At 38.1% G+C, this 21,445-nt stretch overlaps 1 protein-coding gene and 1 pseudogene across 1 annotated transcript; both read left to right on the top strand.

The window, feature by feature from the left end:
- The first annotated feature begins 410 nt into the window (after nucleotides 1–410).
- LOC18010196 overlaps nucleotides 411–21,445 on the top strand; it is a 23,346-nt pseudogene continuing 2,311 nt past the window's right edge.
- LOC112090230 (defensin-like protein 206) lies at nucleotides 15,082–15,688 on the top strand. Its single transcript, XM_024161014.1, has 2 exons — nucleotides 15,082–15,197; nucleotides 15,291–15,688. The coding sequence occupies exons 1-2, from the start codon at nucleotides 15,131–15,133 to the stop codon at nucleotides 15,515–15,517; spliced, it is 294 nt and encodes a 97-aa protein (XP_024016782.1). The 5' UTR covers nucleotides 15,082–15,130; the 3' UTR covers nucleotides 15,518–15,688.

The raw sequence follows: 21,445 nt of genomic DNA, 5'->3' as shown, positions 1-21,445 counted from the left end.
TTTGCTTTTCAACATTAAGTGTCTATTTTTACGGTTAAATTGATTTTTCACATCTTATGGCATCCTAGGGTTAGGAGTTTTGTATAAGAGGTTTATCGAATTCGTTTATTTGTTCATCGAATTTATTTAAACAAGAATTTTCTTTAGTCTTATTTCTTATGTTGTGATTCAGTTACGAGCAAAATTTTATTCTTCTCTTGTAGATTTTCTGGTTCTATAAGTCTAAATGTCATAAAAACTTTAAGATAAAAAAGAAAATATGAACCTGCGAGCCAGCCCGTAAAACCATTAATATAATTGAGTGAGGTTTGAACACATCAATTTAAGACCGCAGCTTATGATGGGATAGCCTGCCAATCCCGAAAAAAAATTAAACTCGCATCAAATCGGGCTATTTGGGGTTAGCCGGTTTGACATCTCTAATTGAGCATAGATCTTGTAGAACCCTAATACCGTCCACATTTTGCGATTTTGAGTTCGGTAAGTGATGAGCTTTGTCGGATCAAAACCTCTTTAGTAGTAATTTTGAGACATAAGTGTGGGATTGATTTGTTGGTTCTATCCTTCCTTCTCTTAAGTTCCCTTGTCATCATGTATTCTCTGATACTCCATGGAAAAAGATATGTTGAGTTGCAGAAATGGCGTAACTTGAGAGATTCAGTGAAGCTTTTGCAGAATGTGTTTGCTTTTTCCAATTCATTCTCCTCAGATGTGAGCCCTCGTCAAGATGGTCGAAAAGAGAAGATTTTTACAGTCTCTTGCCTCGTTGATTCATTGGGTCTTACTTAAAAACTCGCAGAATCGATCTCAAAGAAAGTCAGCTCCGAGGGCAAGGGAGATCCTGATTCTGTTCCGAAACTTCTTAGGAGTCATGGGTTCACAGATCCTCAGATCGCCGACATCATTACGGATTATCCACTATTGCTTATAGCAGATGCTGAGAAATCTATTGGTCCAAAGCTTCAGTTTTGCAATCCAGAGGAGCTTCACCCTCTGAGCTCACCGAGATTGTTTCTACAGTTCCTAAAATCTTGGGTAAGAAAGGGGTAAAAACTATCAGTATATACTATGATTTCGTGAAAGGGGTTATAGAAGCGGATAAGAGTTCCAAGTTCGAAAAGTTATCTCATTCTTTGCCACAGGGTAGTAAGCAGGAGAATAAGCTCCGAAAAATATTGGCTTTGAGATAACTTGGTGTGCCTCAGAAGCTGTTATTCTCTATGCTCATCTGCAATGTCCAAATTGTAAGCGGAAAAGAAAGATTTGAAGAATCCCTCAAGAAGGTTGTTGGGATGGGCTTTGATCCGACAAACTTCAATATACCTGAAAATAGATAAATACAAATTTTCAGTGACTACATATTCATGAGGCAAAACAACTTTAAGATGTTTTCAAGAGTCCCAACTCTAATCTCATTTTCATGACCATAATCAATCTCTGTTAAATTTTAGATTTTTCTTTGGATCTTTTGATGCTGACTATAGGAAAGAGAAGAAGAGCTTCGATATATAATTATATGAGTTTCTGAAGCCATTTTTGGCTTTTTGTAATTTCAGTTTGACCCTAGTGTAACTCTGATGTGCAATCCAACTAGGACAATAACAAATTGTAATATTTGTTTTTCCGGAAGCTTGTCTCGAGTTTCTTTTTTGTTGATCCTGAAGTTACAGTATTCCAAATACAGGAAAGAGAGACTGTATAATACAGCAAAAACAATAAGAAAAGGTTGGATTTTTGACTCCTATGTCAAATCTTCGATAATTTCATTTATCACTAATTAAGAAACTCAGGGTTTAGGAGTAGTGGAGGAGGTACTAGAGATTCTATTTTGCTCGAAGGAATGTTCATTGTTCTTGTGCCTTGCTAGCTTCTTCCTTAGAATGTTCTTCACTAACAGGTAAAAAATATTCTAACCCCTTTCAGGTCAGTTTTGATTGTCTTTCTCATGATTCTTAGTTAATGTTTCTTCTCACATTTGGTAATCAGTTTTCTTGTTGGTTTCTAGATTGAGCTTGGTCTCTCTGTAGTCTGTAGTTGATGGTATTATTGAAATGTCCCAACCTCGATTTATCCGATCTCTTCAGCTCAAAAGAATGGATCTGTACATGATTATCTTAAAAAGATTAAATCAATGTTTCAGATAACTCATCTATATTGTTATACACTTCTTATGCTTCTTGGATACATGGTCCTAATCCGTTTTAAGCAGATTCTGCGTCAAGTGTGCCTTGTAGTGTGTTTTAGACACTAAAGATATACATTGTAAAGGCAGATTTAGGCTCTGCAACGGAGCAATCGGAAACGTAACAATAGAGTATGATTCACTGAACGATGAGTGAGTTTCTTGTTCTTCCTTGCTCAGTAGTAAGTTTAGTAGAAATTTAACAGAGCTGGGCGATTTCGTTTCTCGAACAATAACTCTAGGGTTTGTTGTTTCTGTCCTTCCTTCTCTTCTGTTCCTTTTTTTCCGTCATGTATTCTCTGATACTCTATGGAAAAAGGTCGGTCCAGTTGCAAAAATGGCCTAGTTTGAGAGTTTCAGTGAAGCTTTTGCAGAATGCTTTTGCTTCTTCCAATTCCTTCTCCTCTGCTACTGCTAATAGTCCTGAAGATAGTCGAAAAGGGAAAAACTTTACAGTCTCTTATCATAGAAGCAGATAAGAGCTCCAAGTTCAAAAAGTTATGTCATTCTCCTCTGCCACAGGGTAGTAGGCAGGAGAATAAAATCAGAAATATATTGGCTTTGAGAGAACTTGGTGTGCTTCAGAAGCTGTTGTTCTCTCTGCTCGTCTCCAATTTCCAGTCTGTATCTGGAAACAAAAGATTTGAAGAATCTCTGAAGAAGGTGGTTGAGATGGGTTTTGATCCGAAGACCCCAAAGTTTATATAGGCTCTAAACGTTGTATACTGCTTGAGTGAGAAAACAACAGAAGAGAAAGTCAATGTATATTATGTAGGAGGTTAGGCTTTGCTGTGGGCGATGTATGGGATAATTTCAAGAAGAATCCACTCTTTCTGGCTCGCTCGGAGAAGAAGATAGCCAACTCCATTGAAACATTTCTAGGCCTAGGATTCAGCAGAGATGAGTTCACGATGATGGTCAAGCGCTGAAAAAGCATTTCTCTTCATGTGGAGAGGTCACTCGGGTTTTACTTGAGGTTTGTGATGACTCTCATTTTTCCCAACTTTCAGGTTATTTAAATGCTTCAGCTAAAGACTTGTCTTTGTTCGAGTTTTACAGGGATGAAGTTGAAGTGCATATTGTGGGAGAAGACGCAGCAGAGAAGGCTCTGGAACTTAGTCGTGTGATCGACATTGGACGACGCAAAGTAGTTGCTGACTTTGAGTCTCCATCGGCAAAGTACACTGTCCACAAGCATCGTGTTTGTCCTGTCCTTCGTCGCCCAGGTGCACAAATTTGTTCTTGATTCTTGATTCTTGATTTTTTGATTCTTGGTAACAAAGTAAAACCTTTCGTGGTTTTATTTTTTAGGTAAGAGGGCTAAGAGGACCGCGGCAGAGTTGAAAGTTCTCTCTTCGGAGGACAAAATGAAGCTCTTTTGGTGTTATTATTATTTCTTTTTTTTTAACTTTGTGATGCAATGCAACCTTCCTTTGAGCGAGAGGCTAAAAAGTGATAATGTAAAAAAAGGCCAAAATGCCATAAGTATAATAATTAATTTAATTTAGATTTTTGTTTAAATTCAAAATCCTGGAAAATCCTACCTTTTTCTTGAAAGTTCGATTTATTTACATCAAAATCAGGGACAAACCCATCTAGTTATCGGTTAATTTGTTAACCCGACCCATTCAAAATTATTTTAATTATTTGAATTAAATATTTATGAAAACCGTTTTTTCTTTTCATTTTCTCTCCCTTTTCTTCATTTTATTCTAAACTTTTCAACTCTCTTCTTCTTCACACTCCTTCGAATCGAAAACCGATTCGCAACTTCCCTCAAAACAGTTAAAGCCCTAATATTGCTTTCTAAACACCGTAGAATTGATTTCTTCTGGCGAATATCGCGAATCTGAGAAGGTTGCGTGAATCCCGAATCTCCGATTTATGGCGAAGGTGAGAAACAACGGCCAAGAGTATGAGTCTTCTTCTTCAGCGGCGGAAGTACAAAACCCGCCGGGAAACGAAAAAGAGAAACCTGAAAGTCGGCCGGAAGGAAACCCGGCTGAAATTGAAGACCCAGAAAACGGGAACCCTAACAATCCGGCGGAAGGGAACCCGACGGAAATTGAGGAACCCCAAATCGAGAATCCTGTAACTCCGGCGGAAGGAAGGGCTGCGGAGGAAATCGTAGACCCACAAATCGAGAACCATCCTGAAATTGAGAACGCCGAAGTGAGCATGGCCACACCAACGGCAAACGATGGTGACGGGGAATTAGGAGGAGAAGATGAAGCAGAGGAGAAGGAAAAGGAGAAGGAAAACGAAGAGGAAGTGGAAGAGAACCAAGAGGAAAAGAAAGAGAACAACGAGGAAAAGGAAGAAGAAGAGAACAATGAGGAAGAGGAAGAGGAAGATAACCAAGAGGAAGAGGCGATAGGAGTTGAAGAGGAAGATGGTACTGCGCCTGTGCAAGAGGAAGAGGAAGCGCAAGAGAACCAAGAGGAAGAAGAGAAGGATGAAGCGCCAGCCAATGTCAACAAAGAGGAAGGAGAAATGCTAGAGGAGGAAGCAGGAATGCAAGAGGTATGTTTTAGACTCCCATCCTTGATAATCTTGTAGATTATTGTCTGTTTGGTATGTAGACAACTAGGACAACTATGTAGTTACATGTATGTTTGGTCTGCGGACAAATAGGACAATTTTGTGGATTAAGATTTCTTTGGTATGTGGACAACTGGGACAACATATAGTTATAGTGTATAGGATAACTGGGACAACATAGGTTTATAGAACGTATGTGGACAACTAGGACAACTTAGGTTTATAGAACGTATGTGGAGAACTGGGACAATAACTTGTTTATAGTATTTATGGGACAACTGGGACAACTTATCTTTATAATATATATAGGTTACTATGGACAACTGGGACAACAAGTTTAACTAATTTATATAAAATTGTGTTATTCGTCTGAATTTTAGGATGCCGATGATGACAGCCAACCAATGGGGCCAAAGCTTTATTTCAGTCCAACCGAATATAGCAAGGCGTGTAAGATTATTACAAGGTGTGCAGTGAAGAATGTACTTGATGTGATAGGGAAACTGCCAGAAGAGTTGGAGTGGTTCAGATCGCATCCGCAGTTCAAGCACTTGTTTCATATGTTCAAAGAGTCAAACCACATGAATCAAGGGTTGTGGATGCTTCTTCTTCACACAGCCTGTACTGAGAAGCAAAACGAGCATTGGTTTGTGGTAAATAGAGTGTCTATTCGATACTCTTTGAGGGAGCATGCACTGCTTTGTGGTCTTGACTGCCATGACTACCCTGCGAACTATAAGAATTTGGGTAGTTTGAAGTTTGTGAAAAAGCACTTTGGGAGGAGTGATAAAATCAAGATCATAGAAGTGGAAGCAAAGCTAGAGGAAATGAAGGATAGCTCTTTGGACAGGAAGAAGATGGAACTACTCTTGTTTTTATGCAAAGTAGTGAAGGCGAAGTCAAAGGCTGACGGAAACATTGACTCATTCTTGCTTAGAGTGGTGGGAGATCTGAAGGTGTGTAGAACGTTTCCATGGGGGCGTTACACGTTTGACAAGATTACAAAAGAGATCCAGCGTGTGGTGAACAAGTTCAATGGCAGCATAAAACCTAAACCTAAAGGAGGAGCTGAATGTACAATCTCTGGTTTCATTCTTCCTATACAGGTACGTCTAAGTTAATTTAATATATGTTTGGTATGTGGACACTTAGGACAACGGGGATAATTTTGTAGACTAATATATGTTAGGTCTATGGACAACTGGGACACCTTTGTAGATTAATTTATGTTAGGTTTGTAGACAACTGGGACAACTGTCTAGATTAATTTATGTTAGGTCTGTGGACAATTGGGACAATTGTGTTGAGTAAGTTATTTTAGGTATGTGGACAACTAGGACAACTTGAAGAATAATTTATGTTTTGACTGTGTAGATTCTTGCGTTTGAGTGCATTCCAAGTCTGGGAAGGAGATTTCGTGTAGCTGTACTTACTCAGCCGGACTGCCCAAGGATTTGCAAGCATAGGTTCACTGATGTAGCCATGAGAGGTATTCCATTGGATGACATCAACATAGCTATTGGCACTAGTGCTGAGGTCAGTGCTTCTTGCTTATTGATATGTGTTTGATATTAAATATGGTTGACTTTTTTGTTGTAATAAGTGGTATTTATTGACATTTTCAAGAAATTTGTAGCATTTTAGAGGCTGACTTGGATAAAGAAGATCTATTAGCGCAGATCGCAGATCCTGGTTTCGATGATGGTATTGGGTTCATTGACATCGTTGTTGAGAATTGGATGGATCACTTAACCAAGAAGAAGAAAAAGATCTTTTGGAGAGAGCTGTATGAGGCTGATATTGGTTCTCGGGTTCAAGTCCCTCTTGAGGAACCAAGGCAACATGACCCTATATCACTGGTGAAGCTTTCGGAGAAGTTAGAAGGCATCAATGCGTCAATGGAGAAGAATTTCAAGGAGCTTTCAGAGAAGGTTGAAGGCATGAATACAAGATTGAAAGCTCTTGAAGATTTGGTACTTCCACCACCCTCTGCGTGTGGAGACTCACCACCACCAGCCTCACCAGTTGGAGACTCAGTGCACTCACCAGCACCACCACCCTCAATGTCCGCACCTCCAGTTGTACCAGATCCAGCAGGTTCCACCACACCTCTTGCACCAGGACACGGTCCCAATGAACCAGGTTCCTCCTCAGTAGCACCTGACTTAGAGATGGGCTCCGGAAACGAAGCATATGATGCAGCTTGGAAAGCAATGTACCAACCTGGGCAAGGACCATTCAAGAGGCATAAGAAGGGAATTAGGAAGAATCCGGATCGACTAGCTAAGAGGATTCCTAAACCATCGAAGCATGTGTCGTCCCCTTTTTTGGGAGAGCCCCCGGCTAAGAAGAAGAAGAAGTAGAAGGTGTGAGATTTGGATAACTTTTGTGGTTTGGATATTGTTGGTTATTTGATAACTTTTGTTTTTGGATATTGTTGGTTATTTTAGGATATTGCTGGTTGTTTTAGGATATTGCTGGGTATTTAATAACTTTTGTTATTTTACTTTTGGATTTGTGTTTGTTTCCCATTTAGGTACTTAGACAACTATGACAACTATGTGTCTCAAAAGTAACATTTGGGCAACTGGAATAACTAGGACAACAACGAAATCGGTAATGTGACATTTGGGACACCTGGGACAATTATGACATCGTGATAACATTGGACAACAGGGACAATTATTAATAACTTTGAAATTGTTAATATTTGGACAACTAGGACAACAACGAAATCGGTAATGTAACATTTGGGACACCTGGGACAATTATGCCATCGTGATAACATTGGACAACAGGGACAATTATTAATAACTTTGAAATTGTTAATATTTCGACAACTAGGACAACAACGAAATCAGTAATGTAACATTTGGGAATAACACATAGTAGAGGGAATACAAATCCAAACAGATGAGCAATACAAAATTCTACTTGAAAAGATATGAAACCACAGCAAACAGCATGAAAAAAGCGATTATCACATATCCATCACCTCTATTGGCAATCAATTCCTTCATCCTTCCAATCTCTCTTTCCATCCCAGATAGGAGCTCTCTGAGTTGCCTAATTTCAGATTCATGTGTGTCAAACGAGCTAGTCTCATGAAGGCAGTTTCGGACAACTCCCATGTTATGCAAGCTTTTCATCCCAAATGTGGCATTATCAACTCGAATTTTCAGAGTTGATAGCTCTTCTGTAACCGCGTCCTCCCACCATTTCCATATGTGGTTATGATTCGGGCAAGGCCTCTTATAACAATGAAGCCGAAATCAGTAAATTCGCCATATTCTAAACCCTAAAATAAAATTCAACTAAATCTAAAATTGTAGAACTAATTAAAACCCCAAAAAGTTATTACCTCAAATGTCCAATCTGGGCAAGTGTACATTTTCCTTCCTCGGGTGGCTTCTGACTTCGATTCCCTGATAACCATCAGAAGACCACACCAACACGATTCTCTCATACCATCTTCTCCATCAGCTCGGTAATATGAACTGTCCCACGAGTGCCTGGAAGAAGAAGAACCCGAACTGTAACTTGGCATCTTGTTGTCCAGCAGCGGCGGAGGAACCCTAGATTTCGATTTGGGGGAAATTCTGTTTTTTCTTCTCTATGAATTTCCTTATAAAGGAGCCTACTTATCAAAACGCTGAGTTTCCCTCTACCTATCTTATATATTTATTGTATTTAAAAACTTTTGTCGGCGCTGCAAATATTAATTTAACACGTGCTTCACGCGAAATACCGATAATAACACATAGTTGTACCGATACGTCTTGTTGTCCAAAATTGTTCATAGTTGTCCTTTTTGGTTATTCTACTTGTCCGGTAACATAAATCTATATTTAATAGTTGTCCACATGACTATACACTCATGGTTAATATTTACTATTAGATTGCAATAAAATTTGATCAAAATCATATAAATTTCGTTTTGACCATTGTAAGATGCTCCATTATCAAAGAGTTACATGTATCATATGAAGTTGTTGATGTGAAACCCATACATTGTTTCAACAAACCAATAATATCTTGTCTATTTACGTTACTATTGATTTATTATATATTACATAGATTTAGAGTATGTGTTTTATTTGTTTATTTTGTTTAATTTGTTAGGTTAACCAGAATTTTAACATATTAAATTTAATATATAGTTGTTCCAACTTGTCCAGTTGTCCAAGAAATTCAAAAACCATTGCATACATGAATCATAAAGTAGTTGTGCCAACTTGTCCAGTTGTCCAAGTCATCCGAGAATTTAAAAACCATTACATATATAAATCATAACGTAGTTGTGCCAACTTGTCCAGTTGTCCCAGTCATCCGAGAATTTAAAAACCACATATATGAATCATAACGTAGTTGTGCCAACTTGTCCAGTTGTCCTAGTCATCCAAGAAATTAAAAAACCATTACATTTAAGAAACATAACGTAGTTGTGCCAATTTGTCCAGTTGTCCCAGTCATCCGAGAAATTAAAAACCCCTAAACATAACTTAGTTGTACCAACTTGTCCACTTGCACCTGAGAGATAAACTACATCAAAATACAAAGACCACAAACAAACTAAATTGGGTTTCCACTTTCATTTCCACTTTGGTTCCTACTTTGATTTTCACCAGGGTTTAATGGCTCAAACCAACGTCCGAGATGTATTCCCGGTTGTGCCTTGTTACTTCCTTTAGGGCGAGCTTCTCCGGTTGAGGGATAGCGCTTATTTCGTTTTCTTCCATGTTTCTTAGTGTAGTCCGGTGGTAAAACGACTAACTTCTGGATTTCATCAGGGATAATCCATGTAGACTGATGTGGCACCATATAAATAGTCCTGTAATAAGCCAAGGCCCAAGTATCAATGTGGTAATATTTTGAGCACAACTCATGTAAGTGGATTTCCCTTCTTCTCTCAGCCAAACGCATCATTGCAATGTCAGCGGCTATTGCATGAACACAGGGAATCTTGTCTATATCAAAACGCCTGCAGCTACAACATTTACTTAACAAATCGACCAGATAACCCTTCCCATCATCTCCAATCACACTGTATTCCAGATGAGTAGCGCTAAGCTCAGTGACAAATAATCTCGACCCAATTGCACATAGACTATGCAACTGGTTCTCAACATAGGGCACTAATGTCTTCGAGTCTGATGCATATGCAGTGTCTTTCCTATGCTTGTTGAACCATTCAGAGATTTTTTCAACATATGCATCAATCAACGGTAATAAGGCATACTTCCTTGCCTTCTTGAAGACACTATTCATAGACTCACAAGCTTTGCTTATGTCCAAGTTGTACTTGTCTCCTTTAAAGAAGCACCTTGCCCATTTATCAACCGCAACATGCTCATCTAAATACTCAGCAGCTTTTGGAAACCATATCTTAAAATCAGTGTACGTACATAGGAACTCACTTTCAGTGTATTTGTGAGCGCATTCTCTGAATTTGACTGCACACAAATCTTTGCAGCCAATCCCAGCTTTCCCTCTCACGTTTTGCGACAAATGCCAAATGCAATATCCATGCTGAGACTCAGGGTACACCTCCTTCACTGCTCCAATGATGCTCTTATGTCTGTGACTCATAAAAACCAGTTCCTTTTCATCAGGTATAACAGTTTTGAGTGTTTCAAAAAACCACTTCCAACTAGCATATTTCTCGCTATCAATAACACCCATTGCAATTGGATAATGGTGATGATTTGGATCCTGCGCTGTGGCAAATACTAGCATACCACTGTACACACTCTTAAGAAAGGTCGCATCCACAACTATGACTTTCCTCATTGCTCTAAAGCCTTCAATACTAGCGCCCAAAGCGACAAAGAGATACTTAAACTTATTTTTGGCATCCAGTTTCACACTGGTTACTGTCCCAGGATTAACAAGCTGTAACATGTAAAGATAACAATACAACTTTCGATAGCTTTCTTCTGGACTGTCCCTCACTTCACTAATAGCTAGTTTTTTCCCTCTCTAGGCTGTAGAGTATGACACATTCACGTGAGCTTCATTTTGAACAAATTTAATCAAAGCTTTGGGCGCAGGGGTGTCTACTTCACCTGGATAGCACCCATGCAAAACATCTGCTACTACTTGTGGTGTGCCTTTTCTTTTATTCCGAATTGTGCTCGCAACAACCCGAGAGCAGGTATGGATATTCCTATACACCCTAATACTGAAATAAGTTGAATCCAAAATTCGTACAGCGTGTAGATACCATGTACAACCAAGTTCAGCTTGACGGCATCTTAGTATGAGTCGCCCTGGATCCGACTTTATCGTTTTTACCTCAAAACAACCCTTATGTGAAGCTCTGTCGACCAAAACTCGCAAAGCCTCCTTGGATCGAAATTCTTGACCTTTTTCAAACCCAGCTCCATCCTCCCATTCTAGAACAAACTGAGTTTGTTCCACAGGCCGTAGAGGCTCAACATGATCATGTTCATCTACATCTTCATGCATGCCATACTCCTCAGGTTCATCCAGTTCCACATTCTCCTCTAGTAACGCAATTTCACAGCTTACCCCTAAATCAACATTCTCCATCCTCTCAGGTTGTCCCTATTGTCCCTCTGCTTCTTCCGGGTTGTAAACAGTCAACTGGTCTCTTTGTTGTCCCTGTTGTCCCTCAATATCAGGCACGTCCTTAGCTTTGGGAAGCTCTTCACTTAACTCGCCTCGCTTATCTCTCTCAATATCTTCCATTAGCTCCACATTCAAAATGGATCTAAGTCCCTCTTTATCCACTGTCGTAAGATACACATAAACATCACCATCATCAACAATACATGACTCCCTAAAAGGCTTAGCTACCAACGAAATATAGCTCAATTTCAGCTTTCTCATACTGTCGTTCAACCCAATCTTCTTGCATATACCATCTACAAGCACCGAATAGGTTAACTCCTCCATAGATAAGTTTCTAAATGATATAGCTTATATGGAATTTTTAGAATTTCATTTAAACTCTTCTCTTTCCAGTGAATAATATCTTCCATACTCAAAATGTATGTTTGTGGGCCTGCTCATCCTCTACTGCAAATACAAAAAAACAAAATAAAAATATTGGCAATTGTCAGCTTTCTCTCAATTGTCCCACGTCAGTAATAGTATTTGTACCAGTTGTCCTACATATATTCTATTTGTACCAGTTGTCCCACTTTCATAAGTATTACCACTTGTACCAGTTGTCCCACATTCTTAAGTTCTACCAATTGTACCAGTTGTCCCATATTCATAAGTTATACCATTTGTATCAGTTGTCCCATAATCATAGGTTGTCCCATTTGTACCAGTTGTCCAATCTATCTAAGTTGTACCAGTTGTACCAATTATCCCGAAACTCTTAGTTATACCACTTGTCCCAATTCTCGCAAATCTCACGGATTCATCATTCACAACCTAGAACACTACGATTCAGCTCGATTCACCAACAACCATCGACAAATCGACCCATATAGTTGTCTTAAATATCCAATGTGCATGCTAAAACTCACAAATTTCATAAATCGACCCCCAAAATTAGAAAACCCCAAAACCATACCTAATGCTTCGCAAGGAGCTCACTCGAGTTCAGAGTACGAAGTCGTGGTGTACAGGAGGACGACACGGTAGCTAATACGTCCCGGCGAGATGGCTCACGAGTCCACAGCGCAAGATTCAGCTCGGATCGGGAAGCAAATCCAATTTCTCGACGAAAATGTGCAATTCGAAGAGAGAGAAAGGAAGAGAGGAGAGAGAGAGCACATCAATATAATATTTTAAACTTTTAATTATTTTCTGTTTTCTTTTACTTTTTCTCTTTTAATTAAAACAATAAAAAAATCAAAAATTCATATATGCCACAAATCATTTTTATTAAGGGTATATTAGGATTTTCACTCATATTATGACACTGAAACTCCATTATGGCAATACAGACTTTTCCTCTTTAATTTATGGCAAATGAGCCATTAATTCCCTTCCTTTCTGTTACATCTCATGTCTGGAATTTAAAGTAAACTCGACTCATCTGCCTGCCTTAATCAATGTCTGGATGTCTAAAGTAAAGCAATTTCATTAAAATTATATCATACTGATTCAGGACAAAACATTAGCTACGGATATATTTGTTTTTTTTACACTATGAAATGAGTAAATCAAGAACACCCAATCAATCTAGACAGCATGTCAAGTCTATTAAAGCCTCGCCACAAAAAAAGTTCAAAGGTGAAAACAGAATTTGGAAAACGATTATAAGTAGTAGATTCCTCCACTCTGTTGGGCGGTCGTTGAGGGATCCAACCTACACTGCCATTGCTTCCAAAAGAAGGTTTAAAATACTAAACTCGTTTGTGTTTGTCACTACTAAAAAAAGACTCCTATAGCTACGACCTTGCCACGAATATTCTGTAGCTTTTTCTAATTACCAATGAAAAAACAACGAATAAGCTATGGATCAAAAACTTAATATTTGTGGCATTTCGCTGGCAAATCCATGGCTAATTATCTACAAAATAACTACGAACACATTCGTAGCAAATTGGTCCCTAAAACAGTTACGGATGTGACAAAAAATTATTAGGAATTTGTCTGCAAGTAATGTAATGCGGTTGTTGGAATTGTCGTTGTTTAAGCTTGAATGCAATAATGGAAAGACTTTTGTTTAAGCTTGAATGCAAGTAATGTAATGCGGTTGTCACTAAATATATGAGTGTGGTGAAGAAGAGAAGCTTTTGTTTATGAGTGTATATTGAATGAATCTTGGGCGACTATTTTGATTGTCCTCTCAATAATTCTTATAGAAAGCTTCTTCTTACATCTGGTATTAACCTTCTTATTTTCATGATTATAGCTCTTGTGATTGTTATTTTCTTGCGGCTATATATCTTATTTTTGCATTATATATTTGTTCAATCCTAGTAATTTCATTTAACAGAAACAATTTTTGGTTCAAGTTCAAATATTCTTTCAGTAGTAGTCAATGCAACAATCTTCGTTTCTACTGGTCGTCTTTTTTATAAATTAAACGAGTACAAATTTTTTTAAAAAAAATCGACTTATTATAAATTCTATCTCAAAACATAAATCGGAAGGTATGGGTTGCAAAGATTTGTATGGATTTACAGAAACGAGCTATTTGATTTACTTGTATTTGAGGAAACTATATATGGAGTGAGGACAAACAAGCAATTCCCTTAATACTATCTCTAAACCTGTCTTCTCATCAAAAGGCAAATAGAAAATGGAAGGAGCAATCTTTTCTGACCAATAATTAAGAGTTAGTCCAAAATTGCAGTGGAATTTATCGATCTCATAATTGTTCCAATGGTAAATGGATCACAATTTAGTACATCCCTTTGACCAACCATTGTTGATGTGCGTGGAACCGCAAGATCTAGAGATTTACCTTTTCAGGTAATCTACACTAATCCCAACACAACATTTTCCTAACCACTATAAGTTTGGATTAGTGTCTTTTCAAACTTAATCACGTAATAATAGTCTAAAATCGAAAGACTACAGTGTACTTTGTTTTACCCTTTAGACTACCTATGCAGCAAAACACGTCTACCTTATTATCCGAGTGACCCGGACCGGCTTCCATTCAAAGGGATGTGAATATTCATTCATGTATGAATGTGTTTGTGTATACGAAAGAGCTACAATAGCTTTTAAAAATTGATGAAACTTTTAAAAAGTAAGCTGAGTTTTCTAAGTCTTGTGAAGCCACCAAGGCCCCATGATACCAGAAACCCCCTATTTTATTTCGTTGTGGCATGCATACAATAGCTGATTAGATACCTTGCCAAAAAAAAAAATTGGTGAAACTTTTAAAATAAGCTGAGTTTTCTAACTCTTGTGAAGCCGCCAAGGCCCCATGAGACCAGAAGGCATGCATAGAAGTAACGCATACGTAGATACGCAAAAGATACGTAGATAGTGTCGCCATGATTGCTGCATTGCATGTGGCTAACCTTAAAGCTTATTAATAATAAGAGTTATTAAAGCCAAATAGTTTTCTTCATCGGATGAAATAGTCGCCCAAGATTCGTTCTGGCTTCATCGATGACAACAACAATTTCATTTAAAAACAATATCTTCATTAAAACTATATAAAAAATTGGATATATAATTTGAGTTACAACTACACGACAGCGACCACCTTTTTTGGTTCATTATGTTAATAAGAGTGCATAATTAAGAAAATAATATTCTTGGAAAATAAAATGTAATGAAAAAGACTGCAATGCAAAATTGTGGCGACATTATGAACTTGGGAAAACCTGTAAGAAAAGAGGAGACATTAAACAATTATAACAAAGTTACAAAATTTTAACTATAAATGAATCACGACACATATGGATGTCTCACCAGACTAAAGTTTATTGACAAGAAAAACAAAAAGAATAAACAAAGGAAATGGCAAAGAATCTCAACTCCGCCAGCTTCACCCTTCTCTTGCTTGTCCTCGCGATGGCTTCCACCGGTATTTAATTAATTTAACTAAGTTGTTCTCTATTATACGTTGCAGTTGTCTCTTTTAATTCTTGTGCTGATTGAAGAATATGTCAACATGCAGAATTCCTCAAGACTGAGGCTTTGCCTGGGGTGGAGTGCCCACCTGGAAGTGGATGCCTTGACCCGGCTAAGCGTGTGTTCTTAGGCGAGTGCGGGGACGAGCCGTTCCTAGGTACAGACTTGGATTGCTGTGAATGTTGCAAAAAGACATTCCCGATTCCTCCACTCTGTTGGGCGGTCGTTGAGGGATCCGACCTACACTGCCATTGCTACCAAAAGAAGGTTTAAAATAACCTCATGAAATGTAATTACCAAGTGTAACTTCTGTTCTCATTCGGTGTGAGGACATTGCATGTGTGTATGTTTATGTTCAAGTTTCTTTTACTTCCAAATAAAACATCAAGGGCAAAGCTTATCACTTGCTTGCCCCTCCTCAAGTGTAAGCTTATGTTGTGTGTGCACTTTTGTTTCATGAAATATTAAACTCGTTTTGTGTTTGTGTTCTTCATTTTCTTTCCTACCTACATTCAAATCTCAATCCCACAAAAATTCTCTATAAATATTTTCCACATATTATGGTATAGAGATTAACAGTGAGATCAGTTTAAACCAGGGGCGGACGTGCCCTCTATTATTTTTATATTTTCTTAAATAATATAGGTAAATTTAATCAAAATACTTTTAATCATCATCATATATCATCATATATATTATAAACGAAGTAAAATTTTAAGTTAAAGCTCTCTCATTCAATCTCAGAGTGGCTAATTACCCTTTGCCCCTTCTTAAATTTTTTTAAATCAATTTTTATAAAAGATATTAAAAATAAAAATTGAGTTAAATTAAATTATATTATAAATTACATTTATTGTCGCAAATATTATCATATCGAAACTTCTTAGTTATTTAAACCCTAACTTACATGTTATCGTTGCGTGGCAATTATTGATCTGATGTAGAACAAAAAGCTTTTTACTTAATCGATAATACTATCGCTATTGCATATGTTTTGTTTCTGAGTGCTTATTTTATCAATATTTTTTCCCTCGGTAGCTTTAATGGCTGCTGAAAATAATGAGATGAAGAGTGAGAAAGAAGTAAGTTGGGTTTTTGTTTTCTTAAGAGAAAAAGGATCATCTTTCTTATATATTAAGTTACCCATATACTTTTGAGGATAAATCATGATTGTATGATTTTTCTTTTTTGGTCATCCTTAGCTCCCACCCTTTGATCCAACCAAGAAGAAGAAAGTTGTCATTCAGGATCCTGTCAAGGACTCAACAGTCACATACGGAGAAATATGATTCATTGCCTGGTATGTTGAAGAAAGTGTTTAAATTAGATGTTTTGTGTCTTTCTAAAAAAAATTTGAACTCTATAAGCCTGTGTTTTGCTGATTCTGTGCCTATGTCACTACAAGAAAACAACTTCCAACGGTCCATTACGACGGTTTTTAAATCATCGCAAACTTACAACGATTTTACGACGATCTTACGTCTAATTTTAAAACCGTCGTAACACCGTCGTATAAAAAAATCGTCGTAAACTCGACGTACAATTTATGACAAATTACGACGATTATACATCGATAACGAGAGATTTGCTAGTAAATGTAAAATCGTCGTAAATTCGATGCAAAATTACGACGAATATACGACGACTGCATTTCGATGTACATATTACGAAGATTTTACGTCGAAAAAAAAGTTAGGTGAAAAACATTTAAAACATGTTTACCTAACAATTGTAGATGAAAGATTTTATCGCATAATCGTCGTAAACTCGTCGTAATATTATTGTTGAATGTAAAACCGTCGTAAAAAGTCGTCGTAAAAGCGTTGTAAAGCCCGAATTTCCTATAAATAGATCTTCATTCCTTCATTCAATCACAACACATCATCATTCAAACATAAGAGCATCTTCATCTTGGAGACCCGTTGTAGTTCTCTTAAATTTTAGTATAGTGTTGTAAATCCTTATATATTGGGTTGTCCATTGTTGGAAACCCGAATTAAGAGTTATATTACTTTGAAAAAAAGAAGTAATAGTATTATAAGGTTAATTTACTCCATTCACGTGGCTAGACGTGACACAAGAGACCACCTCCTTTATTGTCTAATCAATAAAAAGAGATATTATTTTGAGTTTATTTTCAAGATGTCTATATACGAGCTAAGAAGTTGGATGTATATGCGTAAAGATTCAGATGGGGCGTTGACAGAAGAGTTCAAGAACGGGTTAGATATATTTATGTTTCAGGCTACAAATATGGAGAGAATGAAAGATAGTGGGAAGATGTTTTGTCCTTGTTTGAAATGCAAGAATACGAGGTATACACTAACCAAAACCGTGTGGACGCATTTATTAAATAGATGGTTTATGCCGCAATATTTTGTTTGGTATCTACATGGAGAAGGATATGGCAGTAATACTCATGGGAATGCTGGTAGTAGTAGTAATTATCAAAGTCATGTTGATATTGATGAATCGAATTATGGCCATCAGCCTAATCAGTATCAATATGATCAAAGTGTAGATCATGATAGGATGCACGAAATGGTGACTGATGCATTTCATGAAACGCATACTGGTAATGCTGTTGAGGAACCTAATGTAGATGCCAAACGATTTTATGATTTGTTAGACAATGCTAATCAGCCAATCTACGAAGGATGTAGAGAAGGCTTGTCTAAATTATCGTTGGCAGCTAGGATGATGTCAATTAAAACAGATCATAACCTGGCTGAGGTTTGCATGGATGATTGGGCTGATCTTCTGAAGGAGTATCTACCGGAGGATAACTTGGCAGCGGGAACATACTATGAAATTCAGAAGTTGATTTTTAGTCTTGGTCTACCTTCTGAGATGATAGATGTATGTGTTGACAACTGTATGATTTTTTGGAAATATGATAATCAGCTGGAGGAATGTCGATTTTGCCAAAAACCAAAATACAGGCCGCAAACTGGTGGGCGTAAAAGGATACCATACCAACGTATGTGGTATCTCCCTATAACTGATAGGTTAAAACGGCTTTATCAATCTGAAAGGACAGCTGCATCAATGAGATGGCATGCAGAACATACACAAGTAGATGGAGAAGTTGTTCATCCATCAGATGCAAAGGCATGGAAACACTTCACTGGAGGTTTTTACCGGATAATCATCCATATCGGAGGAATAAGAGGTTATTTATGAAGAACAAAAGTGTACATGTCCCTCCACCCGTTAATTTAACAGGAGCTGATATACAGGCGCAAATCGATCATTGGAGGGCAGAGGAAACAGTAACGCGTGGGGAAACTGGCACACTCCTGCAAATATGCCTGAAGGTTATGGAGTTCATCATAATTGGCACAAGAAAAGTATCTTTTGACAACTACCTTATTGGAAAGATCATCTGCTCAGACACAATTTTGATGTCATGCACATTGAAAAAAACTTTTTTGATAACATCATGCATACAATTATGAACGTAGCGGGAAGAACAAAAGACAATGATAAGTCAAGATTGGACTTGCCTGATTTATGCAACAGAAGTGAGTTGCATCTACTGAGAAACGGGAAAGCACCAGTTCCTGTATTTCGGTTGAGTGCAGATCAAAAGTCAGCATTGTTCAGATGGGTTTCTTCTGACGTTAAATTTCCTGATGGGTATGTCTCTAATCTTTCCAAATCTGTTGAGAAGGGGGTAAAGTTTGCTGGGATGAAAAGCCATGACTGCCATGTGTTTATGCAACGATTATTTCCATTTGCATTTGCTGAACTCTTGCCCAAAAACGTCCATGAAGCTATTGGAGGCATTGGTGCTTTTTTCAGGATCTTAGTACACGAACATTATCAGTTGATGTAATATCACGACTGGCATTGAATATTCCAATCTTGTTGTGCAATTTGGAAAAGATCTTCCCACCATCATTTTTTGATGTTATGGAACATCTTCCTGTTCATCTCCCACACGAAGCAGAGCTCGGTACACCCGTTCAGTACAGGTGGATGTATCCGTTCGAGCATTTCATGAAGCATCTTAAAGGTAAAGCCAAAAACCTAGCTAAAGTGGAAGGCTCAATTGTGGCGGGAAGCTTGACGCAAGAGACTTCACACTTCACTTCATACTAATTTACGCTACTGACGATGCGGAACATCGGAAGAACGTTCCGCACACCTCCGGCCAGATTCCTTTTGCCGGAAGACGGCTTATGATGGTAAGTAAATTAAAATTACTAATTTTTTTGTTTTCAAATAATTAACCCTTATTTGTCGATACTAATTTTTTCATTTTGATTTTGTAGGTCGAAGATAACGGAGGAGAACTTCCTCCGATGACAAAGGTTTTCGCCGAGACGCATAAGAAGCGGAACGGCGAATTCACGGATCCTCGGGCGGAGGAGATCTACAATGCCGCCTGTGCGGCGATCGAGGAGCGACAGACGCAGCTGACTCAGCAGGCGCGTCAAACGTCTCCCGGAGGTAGTTCGGTCCAATTGACCCCGGCGCTGACGGTAGCGGAGATGGACCAGATTTTCGAAGAGGTAAATTTAATTACTATATTTAATTAATATAACTTTAGTTTTAAATTGAATTTCTAACCATAATGTTTTTAAATATTTGTAGGTTGCCCCAAAGAAAAAGGGGCGGGTATTAGGAATGGGGTCCATTTGTGATACCCCGAGAGCTACGGCGACTGGTCACGTCCGGGTCCCGGATCCGGTTATCCGCCAGGAGATCGATCAGATGCGGACCCGTTACGAGACGAGGATCGACCAGCTCTACGGTCTCTTCGAGATCATGGGAGCCGACAACCCGGTGCTCATGGCGCAGTTGGAGAAGCTGCGGGCTGATGGGGTTGTCGGATCGTCTGCCGCCGGGTCATCTACTAGGACGCAACCGCCGGTGCAGACGGACGAGGAGATGTTCCGATCTCTCGGGGTAGAGCCTCCTAGACCGGAGATCAGGCGCCGGCGGAAGCATCAAACCGAAGACCCGGCAAGGAACACGTCCAGGACGATGGGGAGGAAGCCGATGACGGGATCGACGATATAGATTTAGATTTAGATTTAGAGCTGTAGGGTTTTTATGTAAATTACAATTAATTTTAATTTGAAATTTTAATTTCAATTTTTAATAAATTTTAAATTGTAAATTATTTAATTTAAATTTTAATTCGAATTAAATTTTTTTTTTAATTTTCAATTATATTAAATGTCGTATAATCGTCGTAATATCTTTATTTAAAACCGTCGTACATTCGTCGTAAATATTACGACGAATTTACGACCAAAATGTACGACGATTATACGTTCGTGCTTTACGACGATTTTACGACGAAATGATTAAATACTTTACGATTGATTTACGACGATTTTTGCGTCGTACATTTTACGACGATCTTACGTCGACCATTAACGACCACTTAACGACGGTCCAGGCGAAGACCAAGTTAACGCAATTCGATGTAAACTCGTCGTAAACTGTACGACGCATTTACGACGATTTTGTTTCCCTCGATGTTACGACGAAATGAAACCGTCGTATATTATACGATGATTTTACGACGATTTGTCTATTACGACGATGACTTTACGACGATTTTGAAATCGTCGGTAGTTCGCCGTAATAGCCCTATTACGACGAAATAACGACCATTTTGGCCGTTGTAAAATGATGTTTTTCTTGTAGTGTGTGTTTGGATGGTATTTTTTAATTCCTTTTTTGTGCTAAGGATGTGGAAGTTAGATTACATGAATAGAAATGGAATCCTTTATCATTGTTCTCACCTCATCTTCTACTCTCTCTGAATGTGGAAGTTATAGCTATATTGACTTAAAAATGAGTAGTTAGTTGTAAAGTTTATGCCTGAATGATTCTGAGAAGAACAAGAATGGAACTGCAGATCATTCTATGTGGAGAAACTATGATGACCTGAACGAGAACTTCTCCTCAAACCATTCATTGTCTAATGTCTCTTGAATGCATCAAAATAGGCTGGCCAATGCGTCTTGACCATGATTTGTTCTGTGTAGAATCGTTAGATACCAGCAAACCACAAAAATGGCAAGGAATACTTAGATTTCGCAAGCAGAATAAGAAAACCGAGGAAGAAATGGAGGATGACGTAGAACTTGAGGTACATACTCTGTTTTTGTCGTCTATACAGCATTGGGTCTATACACTGTTTTTGTTACAGTGTAAGTATAGTCTCATTTATACGAGATT

The sequence above is a fragment of the Eutrema salsugineum genome, unplaced genomic scaffold (genome assembly GCF_000478725.1).
Source record: "Eutrema salsugineum unplaced genomic scaffold, Eutsalg1_0 scaffold_8, whole genome shotgun sequence".
Lineage (NCBI taxonomy): Eukaryota > Viridiplantae > Streptophyta > Magnoliopsida > Brassicales > Brassicaceae > Eutrema > Eutrema salsugineum.
Note: the sequence above shows the minus strand (reverse complement) of the source record. Positions and strands in the feature narration are given on the sequence as shown.